The 24,751-nt window shown below is 41.2% G+C and overlaps 2 protein-coding genes across 3 annotated transcripts; one reads left to right on the top strand and one right to left on the bottom strand.

Moving 5' to 3' along the window:
* Positions 1-183: 183 nt before the first annotated feature.
* On the top strand, positions 184-6,847 carry LOC139370959 (repressor of RNA polymerase III transcription MAF1 homolog). 2 transcript variants are annotated; one of them, XM_071110893.1, is made up of 7 exons: positions 184-1,086; positions 1,289-1,417; positions 2,147-2,315; positions 2,718-2,839; positions 3,516-3,635; positions 4,287-4,379; positions 4,569-6,847. In XM_071110893.1, the coding sequence occupies exons 1-7, from the start codon at positions 1,004-1,006 to the stop codon at positions 4,594-4,596; spliced, it is 744 nt and encodes a 247-aa protein (XP_070966994.1). In that variant the 5' UTR covers positions 184-1,003; the 3' UTR covers positions 4,597-6,847. The 2 variants fall into 2 exon arrangements, with proteins under 2 accessions (XP_070966994.1, XP_070966995.1); XM_071110894.1 differs by having other exon boundaries at positions 188-1,086; positions 4,572-6,847.
* Positions 6,848-10,647: 3,800 nt separating this feature from the next.
* On the bottom strand, positions 10,648-14,099 carry LOC139370956 (tribbles pseudokinase 3). The gene is made up of 4 exons (XM_071110884.1): positions 13,314-14,099; positions 12,171-12,473; positions 11,572-11,864; positions 10,648-11,126 (listed from the first exon to the last, which is right to left on the bottom strand). Exons 2-4 carry the CDS (start codon positions 12,471-12,473, stop codon positions 10,667-10,669), a joined length of 1,056 nt encoding a protein of 351 aa, XP_070966985.1. The 5' UTR covers positions 13,314-14,099; the 3' UTR covers positions 10,648-10,666.
* Positions 14,100-24,751: the final 10,652 nt, after the last annotated feature.

Below are 24,751 nucleotides of genomic sequence, written 5' to 3'. Positions count from 1 at the left end.
GAGACTGCCGTTTCATAACATCCAGATAGACCAATATGTATTTTAATAATTTATTACATGATATTTGCTTTTTGTGTGTTAACTTCTAATGCAAGTGCAAGTATACTACAAATGGACGAAGAGGGGGTGTTATGATAATACGTCATTGCATGTTTATATGGCCCCATGGCGCCCCCTCGAGGCAAAATGGGCTGAAAGAGGAAGAGCTTGTAGGGAAGAAGGAAGTGCAGTTACACTGAGGAAGGATCAAAACAACAAAATTGTTTTGCTGTTTTAATAGACAAATTCAGGTGCATATCGAATGCGAAAGGCTTCGAGAAGCCTGGGATTTCTCTTTAAGTTCTGATACAAAAGCTGGGATGAAGATTTTTGTATCTAATTTCAGTTTATTTAATGGCAGGTATTGGAAATTTCACAGTAAAAAGGAAGATATTTTTATCAGAAATATAAGTGCCTTAAGCCATCGACAAAGGTATTTACATCATCCGTAAATTAATCGTGCAATATTGAATTTGAAGTGTGTTATTGAAATTGGTTACTTTGGTGTTGAGTTAAGCGAGCGCAAAATACACCGAACTGTTTTGTGCGCGCGAGCTGAGGATCTTTCTTCTCCACGGCCCGTTGTCTCGGAGGTATTAAATGCAAGGCAAGCTTTGTTGCAGGATTAGCAAAATGGCTAGCTCCATTAGCTACGCAGCTTGATAGGCCTGAAAAGTTTAAGCGCTTGCTGTTTTTTTGAACGAGACATTTGACCGAGTTTGTTGTGGGCCAGTGCATAGCTAATTGTTAGCCTAACTAAATTAGTACGACCATTGTTGAATATCTAACTAAAGTGTACAAAGCAAGACAGGGGTGTAAAGACAAGTGTAATTTTGTTTATCAGAATTGATGACTTGACCTCCTGGTGGTGACAAATAGCAGTGTAGTATTCAAACCTAGGTGCTAAACAGGGGATGAGTGGATTTTAAACAATATATATTTTGCATAAGAAAACAAACTCAAGATGAAACTCCTGGAAAATTCAAGTTTTGAAGCCATAAACACCAGACTCACCATTGAAATGGGGGACTGTCAGATAATAGGAAGGTAAGTTTTCAACACTTCAATGTGCCACCAACCCATTTGGTATGTAGACCTAGAAATGGGAAAACATTTGCACAGAATTTAACAGACCTAACACAACTTAACTTTGTTACACAGGAAGTTGATTTTCACAATCACATCATTTGCTTAAGTAGATGCATGATGTGAAGAACCATTTTTTGTTTTGCACTGTGTCTTTCCTCAGGATCGAAAGCTACTCTTGCAAGATGGCGGGCGAGGACAAGCAGATGTTCAAACAGTTCTGCCAGGAGGGACTGCCTCATGTCCTGGAAGCCCTGTCCCCTCCACAGTCCTCAGGAATCAGCCCCAACAAGTAAGACTACAGATCTGCAGAAAAACATTGTTTGAGCTCAAGAAGCAGTAATAGCAGTATGCAAATCAGAGAGCTAAATGAACAGCTCTTTCACTGAGGTGATTCGGTTCCAGACATTCACCAAAAACAGCCCTTCAAAAAGAGCTGTTCGTTCGCGAACGACCTATCACTAGTTGGTATCAGACCTCATGCTCCGATACCGCCTGCCTGACGGTAAGGGAGAGAACAGCTCGTGTATGGGGTCCTAGATGATGTTGCGTGCCTTCCTCAGGCACCGTTTCGAGTAGATGTCCCGGATGGGTGGGAGCACGGTCCCAGTGATTTACTGGGCCGTCTTCACCACCCGGTCAGGATGCTTTCGGTGGTGCAGCGGTAGTATTTGGAGAGGACCCGGGGCAGCATGTCGATTTTCTTCAGCCGCCTTAGGAAGTAGTGATCTATTCAGTACTTGGGAGAAATGGTCAGTGTTTTTCAGATAAATGTAACTAATGCATGTAGTGTTCACACACACTTTATAGTAGATGTATAATATAGTGATAGTGAATTGAATGTGTTCTAGTCATTACACTTCTATCTGTATTCTGTAATGATCATGGCCTGGTCACTTGGAAGACCTAGAAGAATCCTTTAGTTCCTGTCAAGCAGACAGTGTGAATGACAAGTATTCACAAGTGTGCACTGAACATCTTCATAACACTAACTAGGGTGTGGTTTTGTGCTGTGGTGTAGGTTGAGCCAGAGTCAGAGTGGAGATGAGGGAGAGGGGCCTCTCTCTGACAAGTGCAGCAGGAAGACCCTCTTCTACCTGATTGCCACCCTCAACGAATCCTTCCGCCCCGACTATGACTTCAGCCGCACCAAGAGCCACGACTTCAGCAGAGAGCCCAGCATAAACTGGGTGAGGATTTAATATCTCCTACCTACATAACTGTGCCTGTACCTGCCTCACGTTGCTGGTAGGAATTGCTTACACCAGAACCAGCGTATTCTGCTGGTTTTGCGTCTTGGCTTTCACTACACAGTAGCTGGAGTTGATTGGGCTTGACGTGCCGAGGCAGCTTGTACACGACCCAAAGCCTGTCTGGTCTCATGTGGTGTGAGACTGTAATCCATTACCTGGAGGACAAAAGGCTTGGGAAGGGGACTAACAGATCAACTCCAAAATGAAGTTTTGGACACTGTGCTTGAATCTATTAGTTGATGTCTAGACATGGTCAGTGTTGGCTAAATCCTAACAGGGCCTGATAAACACGAAAGTTCTGTGTTTATATGGCATTATTAACACAGTGTATGATGTTAGGTGTTCAACGCGGTGAACAGCAGTCTGTCGGCGGCGGCTGGGGAGGAGTACAGTCGGCTACAGCCCCAGCTATGGGAGGCCATTGACACAGAGATCTGCCTGTCGGAGTGTGACATCTACAGGTGAGCAATTCCATTTTTTCTTAAAGGTAGAGAGGGTATGTGTGGTCTGGAGTTGGCAGTGCTATCACTACACCAGGCTCCGGCACGAGCACCGCCACCTTTAAACATATGCGAGGAGACATACCGGTAACTGACAAAATAAAGGAGACACCAACGTAGTGTCTTAATAGGGCATTGCTCCACCACGAGCCAGAACAGCTTCAAAACACCGTGGCATAGATTCTACAAGTGTCTGGAACTCTATTGGAGGGATGCGACATCATTCTTCCACAATAAATTCCATCATTTGCTTTGTTGATGGTGGTAGAAAACACTGTCTCAAGCGCCGCTCCAGAGTCTCCCATAAGTGTTCAATTGGGTTGAGATCTGGTGACTGAGACACACACCCTGTAAACCCCCTATGCTCCTTTGAGACCCCTCTTTCAAAGTCACTGAGGTATTTTCTTCTAGTCATGGTAGCCAAAATAATGGGCAACTGGGCATTTTTATACATCAACTTAAGCATGATGGGATGTTAATTCCTTAATTAATCCAGGAACCACACCTGTGTGGAAGCACCTGCTTTTAAAATACTTTGTATAGTCATTTACTCAAGGGTTTGCTTTATTTTGGTAGTTACCTGTACATGTAATTTGTAAACCAGAATGTAAAGGCCATTTTGTTTTGGATGTTGCAGCTACAACCCAGACCTGGACTCTGACCCGTACGGAGAGGAGGGCAACATGTGGTCCTTCAACTACTTCTTCTACAACACGAGGCTGAAGAGGATCGTCTTCTTCACATGCCGCTCGGTCAGGTAAGACTGAAGACTGCAAAACACATCATTATTACAGTTTTGTGCTCTATTGAAAGTCCTCAATTTTAATAATCTTGATTGATGTGCACAGTTCTTTGGGGTTGTATTAAAAATGGACTAATTAACCAAATATGAATGTATTATTTTTGAGTGACCTATACTTTTTTTTTTACTTCTCAAGTCCATTTGAAGTGACAGTTGTCTGGGTATGGTATTCTTTTATCTGAGTAGAAATCATCTGTTTACGATCTGAACATGGTTGGTCAAAGACAATATAACTGCATACTGGCAATACGATCAACAAAATAAATACTTAACTTTTGCTCAAAGCTCAATGCATGGATAAATATCCTTGGCTGTCAGTCAACATAGCCAAAGAACCAGGGAAGGGATAGAAATTAAGCTAGCCCACTAGCCTGAGGCTAGTACTTTTCAGACTGGGCTGTTAGAAACTAACCCGGCAGTGATATTTGTCTTTTCAAACATCGCATGGCACCGATTTTGGACCGACTGTTACCTGGGCCAGTAGAAATCTGTCTACTACTCCGACTGGCGAATGCCCAAAATACTTATCTGCCATCCCTGAAAGAATTTCTTATACATTGAAATGGTCTGTGGTGAGTAACATTTGCCTTTGTCTCCGCATGTTAGTTTATTCATGGCCCCACGGGACTCTGGCATTGGCAACGAACTGGACCTGGAGCTGGATGAAGATTGTTATGATGAGAACATGGATGAAGAGAGGTGAGGAGGACACACTGCCTGCATTCTTCACAGAAATGTTTCCCCAAATAGAAAACCGAAAATGTGATTGGTATGGAAAACATGGAGAATGAAACTGTTTTACAGTCTTTGTTGAGTTAGTACTGTTCGTGGATGCATAGTTTGGGGCGGTCTAATCTTCTAATCTGAACCATGTATTTCTTCTCTCAGTAGGTATGGTGCCCTGTGTGCCCAGTGACGCGCCAGTCCCATTCTCATGCAGGAGCAGACCGTATACTTGGATGTCTGTCTGTACCCGCGTCGCCACCATTTCTCTTACAATCTTAAACTCGTTCGGGTTGGGATTTTATTTAAACATTTTTCTTATTCATTTGTTTGGTGGACCTCATGTTTTACTGAAGTCAGACTGTGAGCTTGGAGCTCTGTTACTCTGTTACTTTATTTGTGTCTCATTTTAGTTTTCCATTGCTATGTTCTCCTTACCTTGTTTATCAGAAGCAAAATAATTTATGTTTGGTGTGTGTTGTTTGACCTGGTATTGGAGCAAGTTCTGGCACTCATTAATTTGCAACATATTTCACATTGTCTATGCTGGTGTTGGTAAGCACAGTTTGGGATTTTTATGATCATGTTCTGTTTTTCAAGCTTTACCATTCCAAAGTGTAGGATGTTGTCTACCAAATTGACTCAACTTAGGTTTAGGACCATTCTCAGACTGCATGCTTGAGGGCATGTTTGAACACAAGGGGGCATGCTCAACTTAGCTGATGGAAAACTCACATACCAGCTTGAATCAGTCTGCCTCTTGGATATGTTATGCCTTCCATACCAATGCTACTCAAACCTACAATGTTTTTATTTATTTAGCGACAGGACTTAGTGCAGTCTATAGTTTTATGGGTCAAGCCAGCAAATACAATTCTGCTGCATCGCTGTTCCAAAAGTACAGCAGAATCTAGTTCTGGTTCTCAATCCTATGATGTGTTTTAAGGATGAGTGTGACGTGCATTCTCACACCAAATACAAACTCTGCCTGTAGAGTGTACTGTTTGAACCTAATTTACATATCTTGTGTTTTAATAACTTTAAAGTCTTTTTAGGTATTGCTTTAGTTGAACAGTTTTTAGTTTGTCTGAAGAGTTTATGACCGCAGAAGTCTAGCTATAGAGCAGTTTCCGTTTAGTCCAACTGTTGCTCTCTCACCGTGTGTGGTGTTTTGAAATGTAATTTTAGACTTCTAGTTTCAAAACAAATCTAGTCTGAGTTTCCTTTCACTAAAAAACTGCCAGTAGAGATCTGTGATGCCTATCGTCCAACTTTCCTTATCAAATGACACAATGGAAATGTACTTAATATAGAATAAAGCATTTGTGATTAATGGGAGGACTGAAGGCTACCTATTTAGGGCTAGTAGTTTGAGTGGTTGGTTAGCTGGATATCGATCCTCACAGCCACTGTATCAGTATTGTGTTTGTCCTACTGAATACCTGGACAGTGTTACTCTAACAGATGTAGGATATTCATTTGATCACCCTGTTGCAGGTGAACTTTCCTGCAATGCAGGACATTTTAAACGTAAGTGTACTTAAGGTTTAAAAAGTAATTTCCACTTTGAAATTTTAGACCGGATTTTCCCTTACAAAACATGTCAATTAATTATAATTCACATTTCCTGTTGCTGCAGGATTATTTTCCTAGTGGAGCAAACGGGCTCAAATTAAGATCCTATATCTGTATGTGGCATAAGTCTTGCTCTTGGCTGTTTTTGTTCAAGTAAAATGTGACAAAGACACATCCTTTGTACTTTGGGTACAAAATAGTAGAAAAATACAGGTGGGTATTCTAAAGTTGCATCCAGTCCCTTCTATGTGATGTATATCTATCTGCCTCTAGTGTAGAACATGCTCCCTAGAGATGTTAACGCAAACCTGTCCTGAATTTACTCAGATATTGATTTCAAATGTCAACAACATCCAAAGTGATCAGCGTATTAGCTTTAGACATACATACTTTGTGCAGGTAGATATGGCTACAGTACATATTTCCTTGTTGATTGTCTTATTCTTTGTCTACTTAACAGACGTTTTAGACGTACGTGAAAAGTTTGGACACACCTGCACATTCAAGGGTTTTTCTTTATTTTTACTATTTTCTATGTTGTAGAATAATAGTGAAGACATCAAAACTATGAAATAACACATGGAATCATGTAGAAACCAACAGTGTTAAACAAATCAAAATATATGAGATTCTTCAAAGTAGCCACCCATTGCCTTGATGCCGCTTGGCCATCGCTCATCCATATATTTATATGTACATATTCTTATTCCATCCCTTTACATTTGTGTGTATGAGGTAGTTTTTGTGGAATTGTTAGATTACTTGTTAGATATTACTGTGCACTAGAAGCACAAGCATTTCGCTACACTCACATTAACATCTGCTAGTCATGTGTATGCGACCAATAAAATGTTATTTGAATTTGAAGACATCTTTGCACACTTGGTATTCTCTCAACCTCTTCATGAGGTAGTCACCTGGAATGCATTTCAATTAACAGCTGTGCCTTGTTAAAAGTACATTTGTGGAGTTGATTTCCTTATTGCGTTTGAGCCAATCAGTTGTGTTGTGACAAGGTAGGGTATACAGAAGATAGCCCTATTTGGTAAAAGACCAAGTCCATGTGATGGCAAGAACGACTCAAATAAGCAAAGAGAAACAACAGTCCATCACTACTTTAAGACATGAAGGTCAGTCAATCCGGAACATTTCAAGAAAGTTTCTTCGAGTGCAGTTGCAAAAACCATCAAGCGCTATGATGATGAAACTGGCTCTCGTGAGGACCGCCACAGGAAAGGAAGACCCAGAGTTACCTCTGCTGCACCTCAGATTGCAGCCCAAATAAATGCTTCACAGAGTTCAAGTAACAGACACATCTCAACATCAACTGTTCAGAGCAGACTGGGTGAATCAGGCCTTCATGGTCGAATTGCTGCAAAGAAACCACTACTAAAGGACATTAAATAAGAGACTTGCTTGGGCCAAGAGACACAAGCAATGGACATTAGACTGGTGGAAATCTGTCCTTTGGTCTGATGAGTGAAGATTTTTGGTTCCAACTGCTGTGTCTTTGTGAGATGCAGAATAGGTGAACAGATGGTCTCCGCATGTGTGGTTCCCACCATGAAACATGGAGAAGGTGTGGGGTGCTTTGCTGGTGACACTGTTGGCGATTTATTTAGAATCCAAGGCACACTTAACCAGCATGGCTACCACAACATTCTGCAGCGATACCCAATCACATCTGGTTTGCGCTTAGTCCCACTATCATTTGTTTTTCAACAGGACAATGGCCCAACACACCTCCAGGCTGTGTAAGGGCTATTTGACCAAGAAGGAGTGTGATGGTGCTGCATCAGATGACCTAGCCTCCACAATCACCTGACCTCAACCCAATTGAGATGGTTTGGGATGAGTTGGACCACAGAGTGAAGGAAAAGCAACCAACAAGTGCTCAGCATATGTGGGAACTCGTTTAAGACTTGGAAAAGCATTCCTCATGAAGGTAATTGAGAGACTGCAAGGCTGTCATCAAGGCAAAGGGTGGCTACTTTTGAAGAATCTCAAATATATTTTGTTTTGTTTAACACTTTTTTTGGTTACTACATGATACCTACCATATGTTATTTCATATTTTTATGACTTCACTATTATTCTACATTGTAGAAAATAAAGAAACCCTCGTAGCTGTGTCCAAACGTTTGACTGGTACTGTAGATGTCACTGTTGATTTGTTGTGATCAATTTGGCCCATGTGTGATGACCAGGTGGTTGTCATGGTAGGGACAGGCAAGCTTTTTTTCTGACTTCCTGATGATATGGTCCAATTACATACTAAGAAGCAAGATAATATTGCTAAAGAAGGCTAATGCTTTTGTATCAGAGACACATTTATTTTAGTCTGTGTTAAAGACCAGGATATATTATCTGTCAAAACATTTGGTTTTAAATTCCCATCGCAAGGTTGACCTATTTATTTAATACATTGCAAAATAGTTTAATTTTCTTTCTGGCACCTTTTAAAGACCTCATACTTGTTGTTTTTCTCCATTTGTCACCAACTCACCATGTACAACAAAGGTCTTGACTAAAACATGTTTTTATAACACTGATTTAAATCATGTAGATGTGTTATTTTCTTGACAAACTCGGGTGAGTGTTTTTCTTCAAAATCGGTGTAATCCAACCAGTTCAAGACTTGGAATGAGGCTAGGTAGTGCATCATTACTATTGTCAGCCGTAGCAGACACCCGACAGAATCTTTACTATTAAGTATGAATTGGCCATAACCTCGGTCCTTGCACGTTACATCCTGGTAATAGTCCAAGCTGAATCAAGGCGTGCTTATAGTTAAATCATTTCTTGATTCAATGCAATTATTTTTCTGACCCGGAAAATAGAGATTGGGTAATGAAGTGTTACAACCATCTCTGACAACACAGTTTGGTCTCATCACAAAAAAAGCTCATTTGCAAACAGTCAGTTCAAGGATTTATTTTTTACTGGCAACAAATACTTGTTCACTAAAGTACATCCACCAAACAAACATCAGAAAAAGTGTGTACTTTTCTTACAAAAAAGTATTTACAAAGTCACAATAAGAGCTGTGGCTTAGTGTAGGATCTTAGATCTATTTAGGGTCAGCAAACTGCATGCAGGCATCACGACTAACACACAGTACTGTGTAATGTATGTGATGCCTTTGTTTCTTCAGGTCAACAGATACTAACACGGTTTCACCATTATATGGGTTTTCAAGATGTTTAAAGTACACTACAGCACTGTATTCTTCAGGATCTAACCCACTGCACTATATACTTCTACAGACATTAACTCACGCCTGAGGTAATGACTACACTTGTCTAGGAATCTAGGACACCATGCTAACTCTGACATCATACGTTTGTCAGAAAACATACAAACCCTGTGACCGAGGCGAACGGTCACTGAATCACAGATGACAAACTATCAGCACACCACAAGTGATGATTGAGGGTAGCCTAGTGCTGCATTCATAACCAAGTGGGAAGGTGGTAATTACCAGTTGTCAAGTCGTAAATACCAGTTGGATGTATTGATGCTTTAAACTTGTTGAGAATGCCGAGTTGGGTAATGGCCAACAAGTTGTCAACAACTAAAAGCACAGCTATCATGCTTGTGAACAAAGTGTTCAAAAACCATATTAATAGATTGCTTTTTATAAATGTTTTGTTGCATTTAACTGCTGAAATTTCCTTAGTAGGTGACCTCAGATCAGCATGTAAGAGAAGTCAGGGATGATAGACGAGTTTTCCACTAGTAATTACCAGTTGGAGGGGCGTTCAAGTGGACTTTCCCAGTCGTATGTGGTAAATGCCACCTTCCCACTTGGTTATGAATGCAGCATTAGTCTTTGGTAAAGCAAAACTCAACTTCTGATAGGGATATAAGGAGGGGGACTAAACATAAACTGTGGTTATGAAAACAAGGCACTTCAACGGTTGGTAGGATCCATCGGTCACTGAAATATATAAACAGTAGGCCTACATAAAAAGGCACAAAACGTGCATCAAGTATTCCAGGATTTCGTCAAGTTCGGAGGTATCAGGTATCAATCCGGTCAGATATAGATCTTCGATTTAGTGTTCCCAACGGAGTTGCTCGACAAAAAAATAGTAAAATTACTGCTTTTTGTGAAGGGGAATACAGCTCGACAGACTGCTTCTATAGGGCATGTTATCTGAAGATTTTTCACCTGTTCTTCCCATTGAGTCAACAAAACATTTTCATTGGTTGAAGCACAATAGTTGGGTAGCTTTTGAAAAGCACCTCTCTTGATGTTTCACAGCAGTGTGGAACTAACTGCATTGGACCCTAGACCAGCAAGTGTACAACTACCTCGACGGAGGTAGGTGTACACGTGGCCAGGAGATACAGTATTTGGTAGTTACTGCTTTGTTGTCTGCAATGCCAACAGATGCTTTGACACAGAACTATGTTATACATTTGGTAACACTTCAGATTGACGGCCATGCATAACAGGTTCACAACTTCAACATATATACATGCTAATGTCTAACAGCAGGTTAACAACACTGCAGTTGTAGACATTTGCAATGCCTTATGTTTCTTAAATGTCACCAAAGATTTCAGGTAGGGAGAAAAGAAACTGCATTACCAGTATTTCCTATATGGAGATTATGCCGCTGTACTTGCATCAGTAGGACAAAGTGGACGATGAAGGACAGAGGATATTTAACATTTTTATTCTAGAAACACGTGTCGTCGGTGTAGCTGGGGACCACTTGGTCAGTGCAGTTCCTGGGGTTGAGGTGCGTGTTGGGAGGTGTTGTGTTGTTGGAACAGTTCAGCCACGGGTGGAACAACAGCTCCGAGGCCTCCAGTCTCTCTGAGGGAGCTTTTCGCAGCATGCAGCACACCAGCGACTTGGCCTGCACTGAGAGTGACTCTGGCACTGTGAATGCCCCCCGGCGGATCTTACTGAAGAGCGCAGCAGGCTCCACGTCTTGGAAAGGGTAACGTCCCACCACCATGGTGTACAGCACCACACCCAGGCTCCACACGTCGGCAGCCTTCCCTGAGTAGGAGTGGTGCGAGTTGAGGATCTCGGGGCCCACGTAGGCCGGGCAGCCGTGCTTGTCCGTCAGAGAGTCGTCGTCCCCATGGAGCAGACAGGAGTCTTCCAGGTTCTGAAGAACAAGCTTGGTCCTAAGGAAAACCAGAGAGAGAGGTTGAGTCATCATAGTAATCAAACCCCCATGGTGGGACATCATGTTTTCTGCTTTGTGTGATTTACAGGTGGTGCACTGGGTCATATGCATGCATAATACAGTGGCTTACATAACTGTCTGGAATAACACTGGAGTTTACAGGGTTGGAGAAATTGCAGTCCTATATGACAGTTATGATGTCATGATTAAGACATTATGAAGATCTTTAGAGTCATTTTAACAGTTACCCAACTAAAGGGCTTTCTTTAGCCGTGACATAACGGAAGTTAACATGGCCAGGCATATGTGGTCTGTCTAAACATTCAGATGATGAATTTGGGACAGGTCTCAGTCACTACTGTAAGGCAATCTAACCTGCAAACAGATGATCATGTTCCTCAGCTAAAACTCGATTTAAGTTAAGAAAAGTGTCAACTACTAACCTCTGCTGGTCCACGAAGACAAACTTGCGCAGCTTGAGGTCACGCAGGACAACGCCGTGCTCGTGACAGTGGGCCACCGCCGCTGCCATCTGGCTGAAGAGACGGACCGCCTCCTCCTCCTGGAGCCGCTTGCACGTGCGCACGTAAGAGTGCATGTCACCGTAGTTATGCTGAAAGAAGACGTAGACGCTGCGCTCGCCCATCACCACCTCTGCGATGCGGCAGATGTTGTCGTGGGGCAGTAGGCGGGCGTAGGGGGCGATGAGCTCCTGGTACCGCCTCATAGAAAACACCTGGTAGAGGACATGGGGTAGAATTAGGTTACAATTCATAAGTTCATGGTCAAATTACAGACCGAACTACAGTACAGCTATGCATATTCTTTATTGCCTGAGGATAATGTACCCATTCGAGTGTCAAAGAACACCGTGTGTTCCTGTGCATATGACAAATAAGCTGAACTTGAACGGCACAAAAGGGATGTGTGTGCATAGGTCGATTTCACAGGCACAGTATCAAGCAAGTACCGACAGACAGTTGGGCGACTTGATTAAGCAAACAGTCACACCACTATCTGGTCATGTAGCTACAATACATACCTTGCAGGTGTACTCCTGCTCTGTGACCCTATGGACGGCCCTGTAAGTCTCTGTTCCCTCTGTGGGTTCAAGGAGGACGTAGGGCCCGATGCAGGACACACAGTGGTGGTCGGAGCCCACAGGACCCGGACTGTGTCTCAGGGGCCTCAGGCATGGGGCCAGGCCGGGGGATGAGGGTGGCAGGCTCAGTCGAGGACGCTTGCATTTCAGGGCCTCTGTGTAGTCCTGGGGGTCATCCAGCTCCAGCCGCTTCAGCCGCAGGGGACGAGTAGGCGCAGGGGCGGGAGAGATGTTCACACTCATCTGAAAGAGTCACATGGATTGTTTTAGTGGGTTTCATTGCAATATGTGTAGGACGTGACTGAACCACATGTAGGGTAGGGTCATCCTAGTGGGTTGTATGATTTGTGTTTGATTGGATATGCTGATAACCACATTTCAAATACACAGTGAAATAACTACCTATAAAAACTTACTGTGTGCAAATACTGTATATTTTTTATTGCACATACAAAGCATAATTTACAACTTGGGGAACTTGGAGAAGAGATGTGAATCATATCCACCATTAAACAGTGCTAAATAACAGGCTACAAGTTATTGGATGACGCCATCGAGCCTTGACTGATGAGCAATGTCTGTCATATGCATTACTCAAATTACTGACGGTTTCTTTCGAAATGTGGCTTGTGAGTCAGTCACTCTCAGCCAGCCAAATGAAAAAAAAAAGTTAAATACATGGACGGACGTCATGATAAAAGTGACGTCAGGCTTCCCTTAGCTTGCGCCAAGGCCTGAAGTTTTACAAGTAAAATAAACATGATACATTTACATTATAACTAGAAGAGGTCACATGGGGTTATGTTATTAGTCGAAATAAATATTTGTTGAACCGGGTAAAACTGGTCAGACCAGCGAGCAATTCTGAGAAATAGAGCGACCTCGGGATACTTCACGAGCGCGAAGAGTGGAAGGGAGAGTTGCACCATCACTTTCTAAAAGTTTAACATTGTTGTTTCACGACAACATACAACTAAAAAAGGTATGAATTGTCAATACATGTCGGGACTGCAAGCAACCCCTTCAACTGTATGATAAAAATAGGATACTGAGATAGGGTGAAAATTGTGAACAAGTTCTTACCTTGGCAGTGGAAGACAAAGGGGTCAGCTCTCCAGAACAGAACAATGGTATGGTAACTCCAGCTTTTGGTGTAGTGCTTTGCTTGTCAAGAAACTCGAAATGTGCAGTAAACGTAGCAAAACCCTTGCTGTGTAGAGGAAACCAAATAATTTTGATCGCTTCAGACAAAATGTTTTTCTTCCTTCTAGAAGAAAGTGGTTAAAGGGAGTCTAACGTATATACAGTTGCATGTGCAAAATATGTAACCATAACATACGAGTTCAAATTAGCTTTCGTCGTTTGTTGTGCGGGATGTCTGTTCACATATCCAAAGCAAAATATGTATTAAAGTCCTTGACAAATTGAATAGGTTATTTTGCTTTGAAGAGAGGCGGCAACACTGGTGTCTCTACTGTTGTTGGTACAGATGCCTTTGTTCCATTCCCGGTGTGTAGCGACTTGTGTATCCAGTGTTTTCCTTGCGAAAAAGCCAGCGACTTTTAGTAGAAAACCAGCAAAACCTTCTATAAATAGTGAAAATACACGTTTAAAGACTCTTGCACAATAATGAAGAAAGAGCGCCTACTTGTCCGAAGTAGTTATGGAAACTCGTGGACGCGTCCAGATAAATAATTGGTCAAAGGGAAGAAAGAGTAAGCTACACGTCCCCTATTTGGTCAATTGCATAGTAAACCTTTAATTTCCAAATGTAGTCCCTAAAAAGTAGATTTCTAATCAGACGTGCCCCCACCGACTGATTGAGAATGGACTGGACAGCACATTGGCTTCAAATATCCTTTCTGTTACAGCAGTGAAGTTGGTGATGCGCGACTGAGAATGATTGCAACATCGTAGCTCCACCCCCCTGGTCTGACGACATCAGCCGGGGAACGTCGCAATAGTCACCCAGGCAGTTTACATCTATTGAATGGAACAAAACTAATCTTGCAATTTAAATCTGAAATTGCAAGGTGTGGCGCAAGTCATTGATCATAAAGTAATTATGTGACAAAATCCAGTTGAGGTGGAATACATCCAAATGTGCACTGACCAAATTAATTCAAAACGATTTACTCTACATGCAAGAGTTGCATATATAATTATTTTTAATTTTTCTCCAAAGGACATTGGGCATGTTATTTAATAAGATAAAACAAATTGTCACTATAAACCCAACCATATGTTGGACAGGGTTTGCCACACCCCTGCTATGACTCAATAGCAATGATTGTATTGCACCATTCTTCACAATGCATGCTCTCTGGATGGCATGCACATGGGGATGGGTTAATATTAATCATGTATATAAACCATGGATTGCTGATGCTATGCATTGACCAAGGACAGGCTTTGAAGCCACTGGTTGGCCATATTGGCACTCCTCAGAAAAGCAGACCTAAATAGAAATGAATGGAATTCTACAGTATTTCAATTAAATGTTTCAAGGACAACATTTATTGAAATATGTTTTGTTGTAGTGGGGACAGTAACATTAGTACATAAAAAATATATACTTGAAGGAAAATCTCTCTATATTTTTTAATTATTATATATATATTGTTTTATGTTTAGCTCACATAATATCATTTACAAGTATGCATTAAGGTGTCTGTAATAGCATAAAAGTGGCAAAAACAAATATAGAAATTAAATAAATGCATTTCTATATCTTCCAAAATATTTTTAACACCTGCTAAGATGGAGGCGCGGTGGCTTCAAAACAGAGGCCCCTGTCAAGTAATCTTGTGTATATGTAAATCATTGGTTATTTTGGGTTAGCAAATATCTGTTTGATTGTTGTAACTATGGAAAAGTAGAGAAATTGACTTTGAAAGTAGAAGTGTGTTGTCCTCACCATCTATGTTCAACACATTTTGCAAGTATCAGAAAAAAGTGCCTAACATTGATTACAGAGCTAAACAAATTCAGTAGCCTGGATCAAATACATTTTATCCGGCTATTGATACAACAACTGTCCTCCACGTATGTATGCCTCACTAACACACACGTGGAGGACAGTTTCACATTATTAATGTCAATGAAACACATGGATCTTTAGTACTGCATAGGTAGGGTAGCTTTTAATGGCCTGAGCTTGTGCTTGAGTTGCACAACGTTCACTTCAAAGTCGTCTTTGTGTGACCAAAGATAGGATGTAATGCTTCATTACTGGTGTGGTCCTGAGCTGAGTCAGAGGGTGTGTGTTTGTGTGTGGTCTCATTTGACTAATTTTACTGCTTTTGGGTTCCAACAGTCCTCACAAGGATAGTAATTCAAGGAAAATGTGTGGGGACATTTTGCTGGCAACCTAAAGAAAGAATTACATTTTAGGGTTAGGGTTACAATTAAGGTTGCGATTAGGGTTAGGGGTTAAGATTAGGGTTAGGTTAATTTAAGGTTTAGGAAATATATGATTTTGAATGGGAATAAAGTTTTGGTCCCTACTTGGGTAGTAAAACCAACGTGTGTGTGGGTGAGGGAAGCGTCCTGTGCCTGTGCCGTGATGACACCTAGTCAGACCTATGAGTGGGAGATCATCCTTGCCTTAATATTGAAACATTTCAATTGCACACACAGCGTTGCATGACTGGTAGAGACATTGCCTGAGGCTACAGCCATGAAATTGTCACTCGTCGCAATGTAACTTGGCAGCACTAAATATCCTAAAATATTCTCTGGGAGCCTTTCTCTCCCTGCCTGCCTGCTGCCTCAATCTTCCTTCATTAACTCTGTGAGTCACAGTTTGATGATGAATGAATCACCCTCTGTATTAACATTTACATGGAAGGATTATGAAACAGAATAATTTGTGTTGGCACCATAGCAGTCTGCAAATAGTGCAATGATAAACCAATAACTATCTCAGTACAATAGATGGCAATCAGAGGAAATTGATTAGTGGGGGAAAATGACTAGATTTTTCTGAAACTCTCAGCTGTGTTGAAGTCATACTTCCTGGGTTGAGCAACAGTAGGCCTATCGCAATGGGAGCATAAGTCGCTGTTCTCACAGTGGCGTGCCTTGATGCTGGAGTCATGTAGACTTGGCTGTTCTGGTAACCCATGATACAAAATGTCCTGGTAACCCCTACACAATGTTCAGTGGTGACAGACTCTCAGCCTGGGGAACATGGATTGGAGAGGGCTGGCTCAATGAGAGGGCTAGCTCAATTAGCCTAGCTAACAAAGAGGTTATAGCTTTTATTTATGTGGGTAATTGGATTATCAGTACTTCTAGGGGTTTCAATGGCTCTTTTGGAGTTTGGGTCTTCAGCTATCAGACCACAGAGTTCCTGGCATTCACAACAGGCAGACACTACCATGAATTGGGCCTCTTCCCACTACTGTAATGATTCAGTCAGGGGAAAGAAAAGGGCAAGTTTGGGGTATTGCATCATAATGCTGCTTTTGTGGTGGATGGTTCTCTGTTAGGGAAAATATCTGCAGGACTTTTTAACTGTGACCAGGAAGATAAATAACAGCAGAGCCAACCATACTCGGCTTGGCCTCATTCTGGCACGGCCACAGCAATGCAAGAGATTACGAAAGCAGAAATTCCATTGCAGCGACAGGTCTTTTTGCATAAACAAGTTAGACAGTGGTGTTCTTCTCAGGCAAATGGTACCTGCTCCTCTGACCGTGCTCCTGAAAAAAGCCGCTCATGCTCCCCAATTACATTTGACAAAACTTCTATTTCAGTTATAGCTCATTGTTCTTAAAGGTATTTAATGAAGACAATAACTTGTGACATCAGCTGATGTAAAAAAGGCTTTATAAATACATTTGATTGATTGATTGATTAGACAGATTAAAAGGAAACTGAGCCTGATTTTCCCATTAACTAAACAGAACAGTTATAATACAGCTTCATAATTGTGTTAATTTATCCACTTAACCTGATGATGCCATCTGGTTTGCTCTTTTATTAATCACATTAAAGATTTGTCCTTTGAAGCAGAAGCTACAAAGTACCTGTCACCTTCCTCTAGCCTTTCAATGGAGAGGAGATTCAATTAGCTGGCATCTGTCAATGTATGCTTCTTTCTAGAATTGAATTATAAGAGGCCACACTGCTGCCACCGTCCCTTATGGCCTGTCCTAAGGCCTTCATCCAGACATTGTATTGGAACCTATCGTGACCTATTTAGCCCTGTTGACTGTAACTAGCTGTGCACTGACAGACCTCCCCCTCATTAGACACTGAGCGCTAATCTCTTTACAGATCAAAAGTCGCAGGCGTCAGGTTCCATTATGACTGGCCTTTAACGCTTCTTACTGCTGGCTGTGGTGGAGTAGCTCCACCACAGCTGGGCTGTGGGTGTTTGTGTATTGCGTAGGGAGGCACAGTTTGTGTATTGTTTCTAATGGCTCATTAATGTCTAATGCCCTTTGAGGAAGCAGTAAATCCCCATGGTCTTCCCCTTCCCCCCCCCCCATCACCAGTCCCTATTTATTTATTTATTCTAGCTCAGTGACGACAGAGTTTTGCTTTCAGTCCTTTGTGCCTACTGCATTATCTGCACATTACTTTTAATGGCAGTTCAAACCATTTCTAAAGAGTGATGCATCCAAAATGCTGTTGTGCAAACAAGGTCCCGAGACTATACAGTTTTAAATAGATTCCATGACCTACCCCAAATATTTATATTATCCCCTAAACAAATCACCAGAGACATTTGATCCTTTTAAACCAACGCCCTTAAGAAAGTAACATGTACACTGAACAAAAAAACGCAACATGTAAAGTGTTGGTCCCATGTTTCATGACCTGATTAAACAGCATGATCATTACACAGGTGCACCTTGTGCTGGGGACAATATAAAGCCACTTTAAAATGTGCAGTTTTATCACACAGAACAATGCCACAGGTGTCTCAAGTAGAGGTCGACCGATTAATCGGAATTGCCGATTTAATTAGGGCCGATTTCAAGTTTTCATAACAATCGGAAATCAGTATTTTTCGGCGCCGATTTAAAAATATATATTTTTTAAAATACCTTTATTTAACTAGGCAAGTCAGTTAAGAACACATTCTTATTTTCAATGACGGCTTAACGGTGGGTTAACTGCCTCGTTCAGGGGCAGAACGACAGATTTTCACCTTGTCAGCTCGGGGGATCCAATCTTGCAACCTTACAATTAACTAGTCCAACGCAATAACGACCTGCCTCTCTCTCGTTGCACTCCACAAGGAGACTGCCTGTTACGCGAATGCAGTAAGCCAAGGTAAGTTGCTAGCTAGCATTAAACTTATCTTATAAAAAACAATCAATCATAATCACTAGTTAACTACACATGTTTGATGATATTACTAGATATTATCTAGCGTGTCCTGCGTTGCATATAATCTGACTGAGCATACAAGCATACAAGTATCTAAGTATCTGACTGAGCGGTGGTAGGCAGAAGCAGGCGCGTAAACATTCATTCAAACAGCACTTTTGTGCGTTTTGCCAGCAGCTCTTCCTTGTGCGTCAAGCATTGCACTGTTTATGACTTCAAGCCTATCAACTCCCGAGATGAGGCTGGTATAACCGAAGTGAAATGGCTAGCTAGTTAGCACGCGCTAATAGCGTTTCAAATGTCACTCGCTCTGAGCCTTCTAGTAGTTGTTCCCCTTGCTCTGCATGGGTAACGTTTCTTCGATGGTGGCTGTTGTCGTTGTGTTGCTGGTTCGAGCCCAGGGAGGAGCGAGGAGAGGGACGGAAGCTGTACTGTTACACTGGCAATACTAAAGTGCCTATAAGAACATCTAATAGTCGAAGGTTAATGAAATACAAATGGTATAGAGGGAAATAGTCCTATAATTCCTATAATAACTACAACCTAAAACTTCTTACCTGGAAATATTGAAGACTCATGTTAAAAGGAACCACCAGCTTTCACATGTTCTCATGTTCTGAGCAAGGAACTGAAACGTTAGCTTTCTTACATAGCACATATTGCACTTTTACTTTCTTTTCCAGCACATTGTTTTTGCATTACTTAAACCAAATTTAACATGTTTCATTATTTATTTGAGGCTAAATTGATTTTATTGATGTATTATATTAAGTTAAAATAAGTGTTCATTCAGTATTGTTGTAATTGTCATTATTACAAATAAATAAATAAAAATTGGCCGATTAATCGGTATCGGCTTTTTTGGTTCTCCAATAATCGGTACCGGCGTTGAAAAATCATAATCGGTCGACCTCTAGTCTCAGGTTTTGAGGGAGCTTGCATCTGGCATGCTGCCTGCAGGAATGTCCATCAGAGCTGTTGCCATATAATTTAATGTTCATTTATCTACCATAAACTGCCTCCAACATAATTTCAGAGATTTTGGCAGTACGTACAACCAGCCTCACAACCGCAGACAACGTGTATGGTGTCGTGTGGGTGAGCGGTTTGCTAATGTCAATGTTATGAACAGAGTGCCCCATGGTGGGGTTATGGTATGGGCAGGCATTTCTACAGACAATGAAGACAATTGCATTTTATTGATGACAATTTGAATGCACAGAGATACCGTGACGAGATCCTGAAGCCCATTGTCGTGCCATTCATCCGCCGCCATCACCATGTTTCAGCATGATAATGCACAGCACCATGTCGCAAGGATCTGTACACAATTCCTGGAAGCTGAAAATGTCCCAGTTCTTCCATTACCTACATACTGATCAGACATGTCACCAATTGAGCATGTTTGGGATGCTCTGGTTTTACATGTACGACAGCATGTTCCAGTTCCCGCCAATATCCAGCAAATTAGTGTGACAACATTCTACAGGCCACAATTAACTGCCTGATCAACTCTATGCAAAGGAAATGTTTTGTGCTTGTGCTTCATGAGGCAAATGGTGGTCACATCAGAAACTGACTGGTTTTCTGATCCACGACCCTACTTTCTTTAATTTTTAGGTATTTGTAACCAACAGATGCATATCTGTATTCCCAGTCATGTGAAATCCATAGATTAGGGCCTAATGAATTGATTTCAATTGACTGCTTTCCTTATATGAAATGTAACTCAGTAAAATCTTTGAAATTGTTGCGTGTTGCGTTTATATTTTTGTTCAGTATAGTTTTGGCTAATAGATGTTCTGGGTATTGACCGAATTGAATGCTTCTGTGTGGTCGGAATGAGGAATGTTTAAGGGCACTGCCGCCTCTGGCTAATCCACAATCAATTATATACTGTGGTCATGTTTCTCTTGACCTGTTATTTTTGAAAAGGTTAACCAGAGGTGGGTAGAGTACTGAAAATCTGTACTTAAGTAAAAGTACTGTTACTTAGATTGTAATTTACTGAAGTAAAATTAGCTATCCAAAGAAACTACTCAAGTACTGTGAGACTAAAAAAGTATCCAGACAGAAAACTACTTAAGTACTAGTTACACATTTTTTTTGGTAATTTTTTTACACCTCATAGTAAACTGTGACAGCAAACAAAAATAACAACAACTTGACATTAATTTATTATTTAAGCCTGCCAGCACCAATTTGCAGATGTCCACCAGCACAGATAGTCTCCAATGAAGAATGATATCAAACAAAGTCCGTAGGCTGTACAGTTTCAATTACGGTCTTATTCAAAGTTGACTTAATATCTATCAATGTGCTCAATTTCATCAAAAAGGTAAATGGTACTCGATGCATTGGAATCATTTCACAATTTCAATGGCATTAATAAATATCTATCATATACATTTATTTCACAATAACATTTCAAGTACATGTGATGGTGAATACGTGCTTTTTACTCCGAATAAAATATCAAGGAGGATCAGGTAAGTAAAGACTTGGTGGAAGAACCAGCCTCCTCAGTCTTCTGAAAACCTAACCCTGGGAGAGAGTTGTATTTGTCAGAGACAATTACACACATTGTTATGCCAAAGACCCACCTGAATGGCTTTCCAAGAGGTGTTGCGTGTTCCTGAGTGGTCTAGTCTCAGTCCTGACTTAAATTAGCTTGAAAATCAGAGACAAGGTTTGAGTATTGCTGTCCATCAATGATTCCAAACTAAATGTACCTAAACTTGAGCAATTGTGACAAAAACAATGGACATATATTGCCCTAAGAGTTGTGAAAAGTTTGTATAATATTTTTTCTAAATGATCACAGCTGTAATGGCTGCCAAATGTGCTTCCAACAAGTATTAACTCTGGGGTGTGAAGACATGCAATCAAGACATCTTTGTTTATTTTTGGATTAATAAGGAACATTTCTATAAGCAGGTTGTAGGTTGTGTAGATCTGTAGAAAAATTATATAATTGGTTCCCTTTTTAGATTAAATTTTGAGGCAGCAAAATGTGAATACTCCAAGAGGTGTGTAGACTTTCACTAGGCACTGTAACACAGTATTTAAATTAGTTATTTTATACAGTCATTATTGCACATCTTTATCAAGGTTGACATTTTCAGACCCCACTCATTTATAAGTCCACAAATGGATTTAGCAACTAAGGAATCTAGCGTTTAAATGATTGTGAATGCACTCCATAGAGTGTGTACTACGTGATGAAATATTTAAGAAATGATTGGGAGGAAAGATGGGAATGCTAATTTAAGTGGTGTATGATTATAGACTTGAGGGGGAAAAAAGTTCAACTCAATCGCTCACATTGATAGCATAGCATGACACCCAATAACCTATTAGGGACTTCCCTGTTCATTCCCCTTATTTGTTTATTTCAGATGAAATGTGTGGCATAACTTAACTCAGAAACAAAGCGGAAAATGCTGAGTTAAGCAGTTCTTGTGAAAGATTTCACAATTATAAGTCACGTCCCTAACGATGCAATAATTATTCGGAAGTGATGACTATGAAGGAAACCGAAAGTCTCTCCAAGCAGTTGGCAAGTTTTTTGGGGGGGTTAGCTGGATATTTTCTGGTTAATAATAATGACGAATTAACACAGACTTTCTTCTATTGTAACTTATTTTGGTACATTTTGGTAAATGAAGAAAAAAAATCTATGAACATTGAACAGCTGTTTGAACCAGTTCATTCTCCTGCTGTAGGCTATTGCCTAACGTTAGCCACTGGAAAGGTGCAGACAATTTATCTTTGATCCCCTCCCTAACGTTAGCCACTGGAAAGGTGCAGACAATCTATCTTTGATCCCCTCCCTAACGTTAGTTCAGCTGTTTTGTGCCCTTTTCTATCAAAACAATAAAAAAGCCTGTCTCCACAATGAACTCCTGCCTTTGTGTTTATGTGAGTCGTGTAAAACACATATCTTCGAGTCTTGTGTAAACATAGAATGGGGCCTCTGAAACTGAAATGACCTTTCACAAGTGAACAGAGCCGGTAGCCGAGGGCAACCAATACAATCTCACGAGAGCCTTATGACTGTAATGAAATCATAATGTGGGCTAAGTGAAATCATACCGACCTGGCATAGAAGCTGAGGAGCCTGGGTCTACATGAACAGAGCCAGTGGATGCCCAGGTCAAAAGAGAATTAATAACTAAGACCCTGTGTTGAGCATGCAGTGAAATACTGAGAAATGTATTTTGTTTTTTGCTGACAAGGCCACACACAATGAGCCCATTCTCTTCCCTATAGTCTACAGTATGTGTGTCTCTACCATTAAGGCAAACCACAAACAAATACACAAGAGATTTACACATGACACATCAGCAATTTCCTATTTTCAACAGAACACTAAATTAACATGGGATTATCGCTGGCAGGATTTGGGTCAACCAAATGCTTCATTTTGTGTCCAATGCGGAATTATCATGTAAAAAGGAAAATAAATGAGGAAAAGGATTTATACATTTGTAAAGAGTAATGCTGTATGTGTTGCTGAGTGTTGCCATGGCTCACTGTAGCCTTCAGTCCAAGCTAGATGTAAACCACTAGGGCTGGCATCCTATTCACTATATAGTGCATGACTCCTGGCTAGGACCCCAGAGAACAGGGTGCCATTTTGGGATGCAAAGAGATGTGATTTTTAAAGGCCTCCAAGCCACTGTGTTTCATCTCGTTCCATCGCTGCTAGCTGGTGCAACGGATCTATCTCTATATTGAGAATGACATTTCAGATGCATTTCCACACCCAGCCACAAAAGTGGCCTTTTCGAGTCAGCTGCGTTTTCTCTCTGAATCGCATGCCTTTCATAACAAAATGTGATGAAATCAGAGGCCAAGTGCTCTGACTCAACGGTGGTCTGCCATTAACGCCAGGCTATGCCCAGAGACAGAGCACAGCCTGGTCTGGTCTGGCTACACTTAACACATACATACAGTATGGACCAAAACAGCAGGGTTCTCCTTGGCTTATTGTTAAGCTCTGTTTTCCCATCCAAAATGAAGGTCTGATCATCAAAACAGAGTCTTATTTGCTCTCTCTCACTCACTTTAACTTCCTCACAGTATCACCTTTTAGGCTTGTTTTGTCAGACTATATTTCCCAAAATATCTATTTATTGGATGAGGGATGTGCAATCAATCCATGTCGAAAGCTAAAGCAAAAGAAGGAAAGGCTATACAGAGACACTTGGCTTGACTAGCACCTTGACACAATTGACAGATTGATATGTCCACCACATGGACATCAATCAAAATCAGATTCAATAGTCTTAACCTGGGGTTTCCTTCTGTTTGATTTGGAAGAGTCTACTGTATATTGAGTGGCTAGTAGTGAGCTATTGAGTTCACAGATGTGTTCAGCTGTCAAAGGTATAAATGACTCAGTCTTTCTGTGACTGTGGTACAGATTACACGGTCTCTAGTGTGGGTAGTAGGGTTTGGTGTTGACTCCATAGTGACTGTTTGTGTGTTTTCTCACTGGCTTGGCGTGTCACAACCTGTGGGATTCCCCAATAAGAATGTTGCTTTAAAGTAGATTGTTCTGTAGTTTTACTGATCATTTTACACCTGGTACCTTGCCCTCTGCTGGCTCCTCTCTATCACACCCTGATACATGTGTTACTAACAGGTAACATCTTAGTTGCTTTCCAAGCTGTATTTAGGAGAGAGAGGACTATTTTGACTGAACTGATCTCTGTCATTCTGATGAACTAAGACAGTGGGTAGCTAGATATAGATGTAAAGGGGTTCCATGTGATTGATTCTCCACCAGACAGCTTTTTGAAGTTTTGGAGTCTAAAATAGTTCTCTGTGATCAAGGGATTTCACTAAGGACCCTGGAGACAGGGCTGGGACAGTAGTCAGGAATCAGGATGCAATTATCTGGGACACTTCCCATTGGATTCTCTGAGAGGATTTCCCATCTCAGCCCCCATCAAAGTCCCACACAGGTCCATTGGCAACAACAAGGCCCATTCCAGCAGGAAAGGGTGAAACTACTGTAGTGAAGTGGTGGGGCTGAGGTCTGTGGTTTAGCCAGCGTTTCCGCTCCCCACTCATATGACTCCTGTGAGTAACCAGACCCCCTAGACCATGCAGCTGCGGGTAGAACAGGCCCCAGAACTGCATGTGGAGGGTTGTGAAATCCATGTCGA

Source organism: Oncorhynchus clarkii, chromosome 17, assembly GCF_045791955.1.
Source record: "Oncorhynchus clarkii lewisi isolate Uvic-CL-2024 chromosome 17, UVic_Ocla_1.0, whole genome shotgun sequence".
Classification (NCBI taxonomy): domain Eukaryota; kingdom Metazoa; phylum Chordata; class Actinopteri; order Salmoniformes; family Salmonidae; genus Oncorhynchus; species Oncorhynchus clarkii.
The sequence above is the reverse complement of the archived record's forward strand: the minus strand, read 5'-3'. Positions and strand labels throughout refer to the sequence as shown.

What these genes read in the sequence shown, in the direction of transcription:
- LOC139370956 (XM_071110884.1), bottom strand. Translation starts at nt 12,473, where the DNA reads ATGAGTGTGAACATCTCTCCCGCCCCTGCGCCTACTCGTCCCCTGCGG. An exon ending in AGCAGGAGTACACCTGCAAG is followed by an intron (nt 11,865 to 12,170) that starts GTATGTATTGTA and finishes GTCCTCTACCAG; the next exon opens with GTGTTTTCTATGAGGCGGTA. An exon ending in GTCTTCGTGGACCAGCAGAG is followed by an intron (nt 11,127 to 11,571) that starts GTTAGTAGTTGA and finishes GGTTTTCCTTAG; the next exon opens with GACCAAGCTTGTTCTTCAGA.
- LOC139370959 (XM_071110893.1), top strand. Translation starts at nt 1,004, where the DNA reads ATGAAACTCCTGGAAAATTCAAGTTTTGAAGCCATAAACACCAGACTC. An exon ending in TCAGGAATCAGCCCCAACAA is followed by an intron (nt 1,418 to 2,146) that starts GTAAGACTACAG and finishes GCTGTGGTGTAG; the next exon opens with GTTGAGCCAGAGTCAGAGTG. An exon ending in TCGGAGTGTGACATCTACAG is followed by an intron (nt 2,840 to 3,515) that starts GTGAGCAATTCC and finishes TGGATGTTGCAG; the next exon opens with CTACAACCCAGACCTGGACT.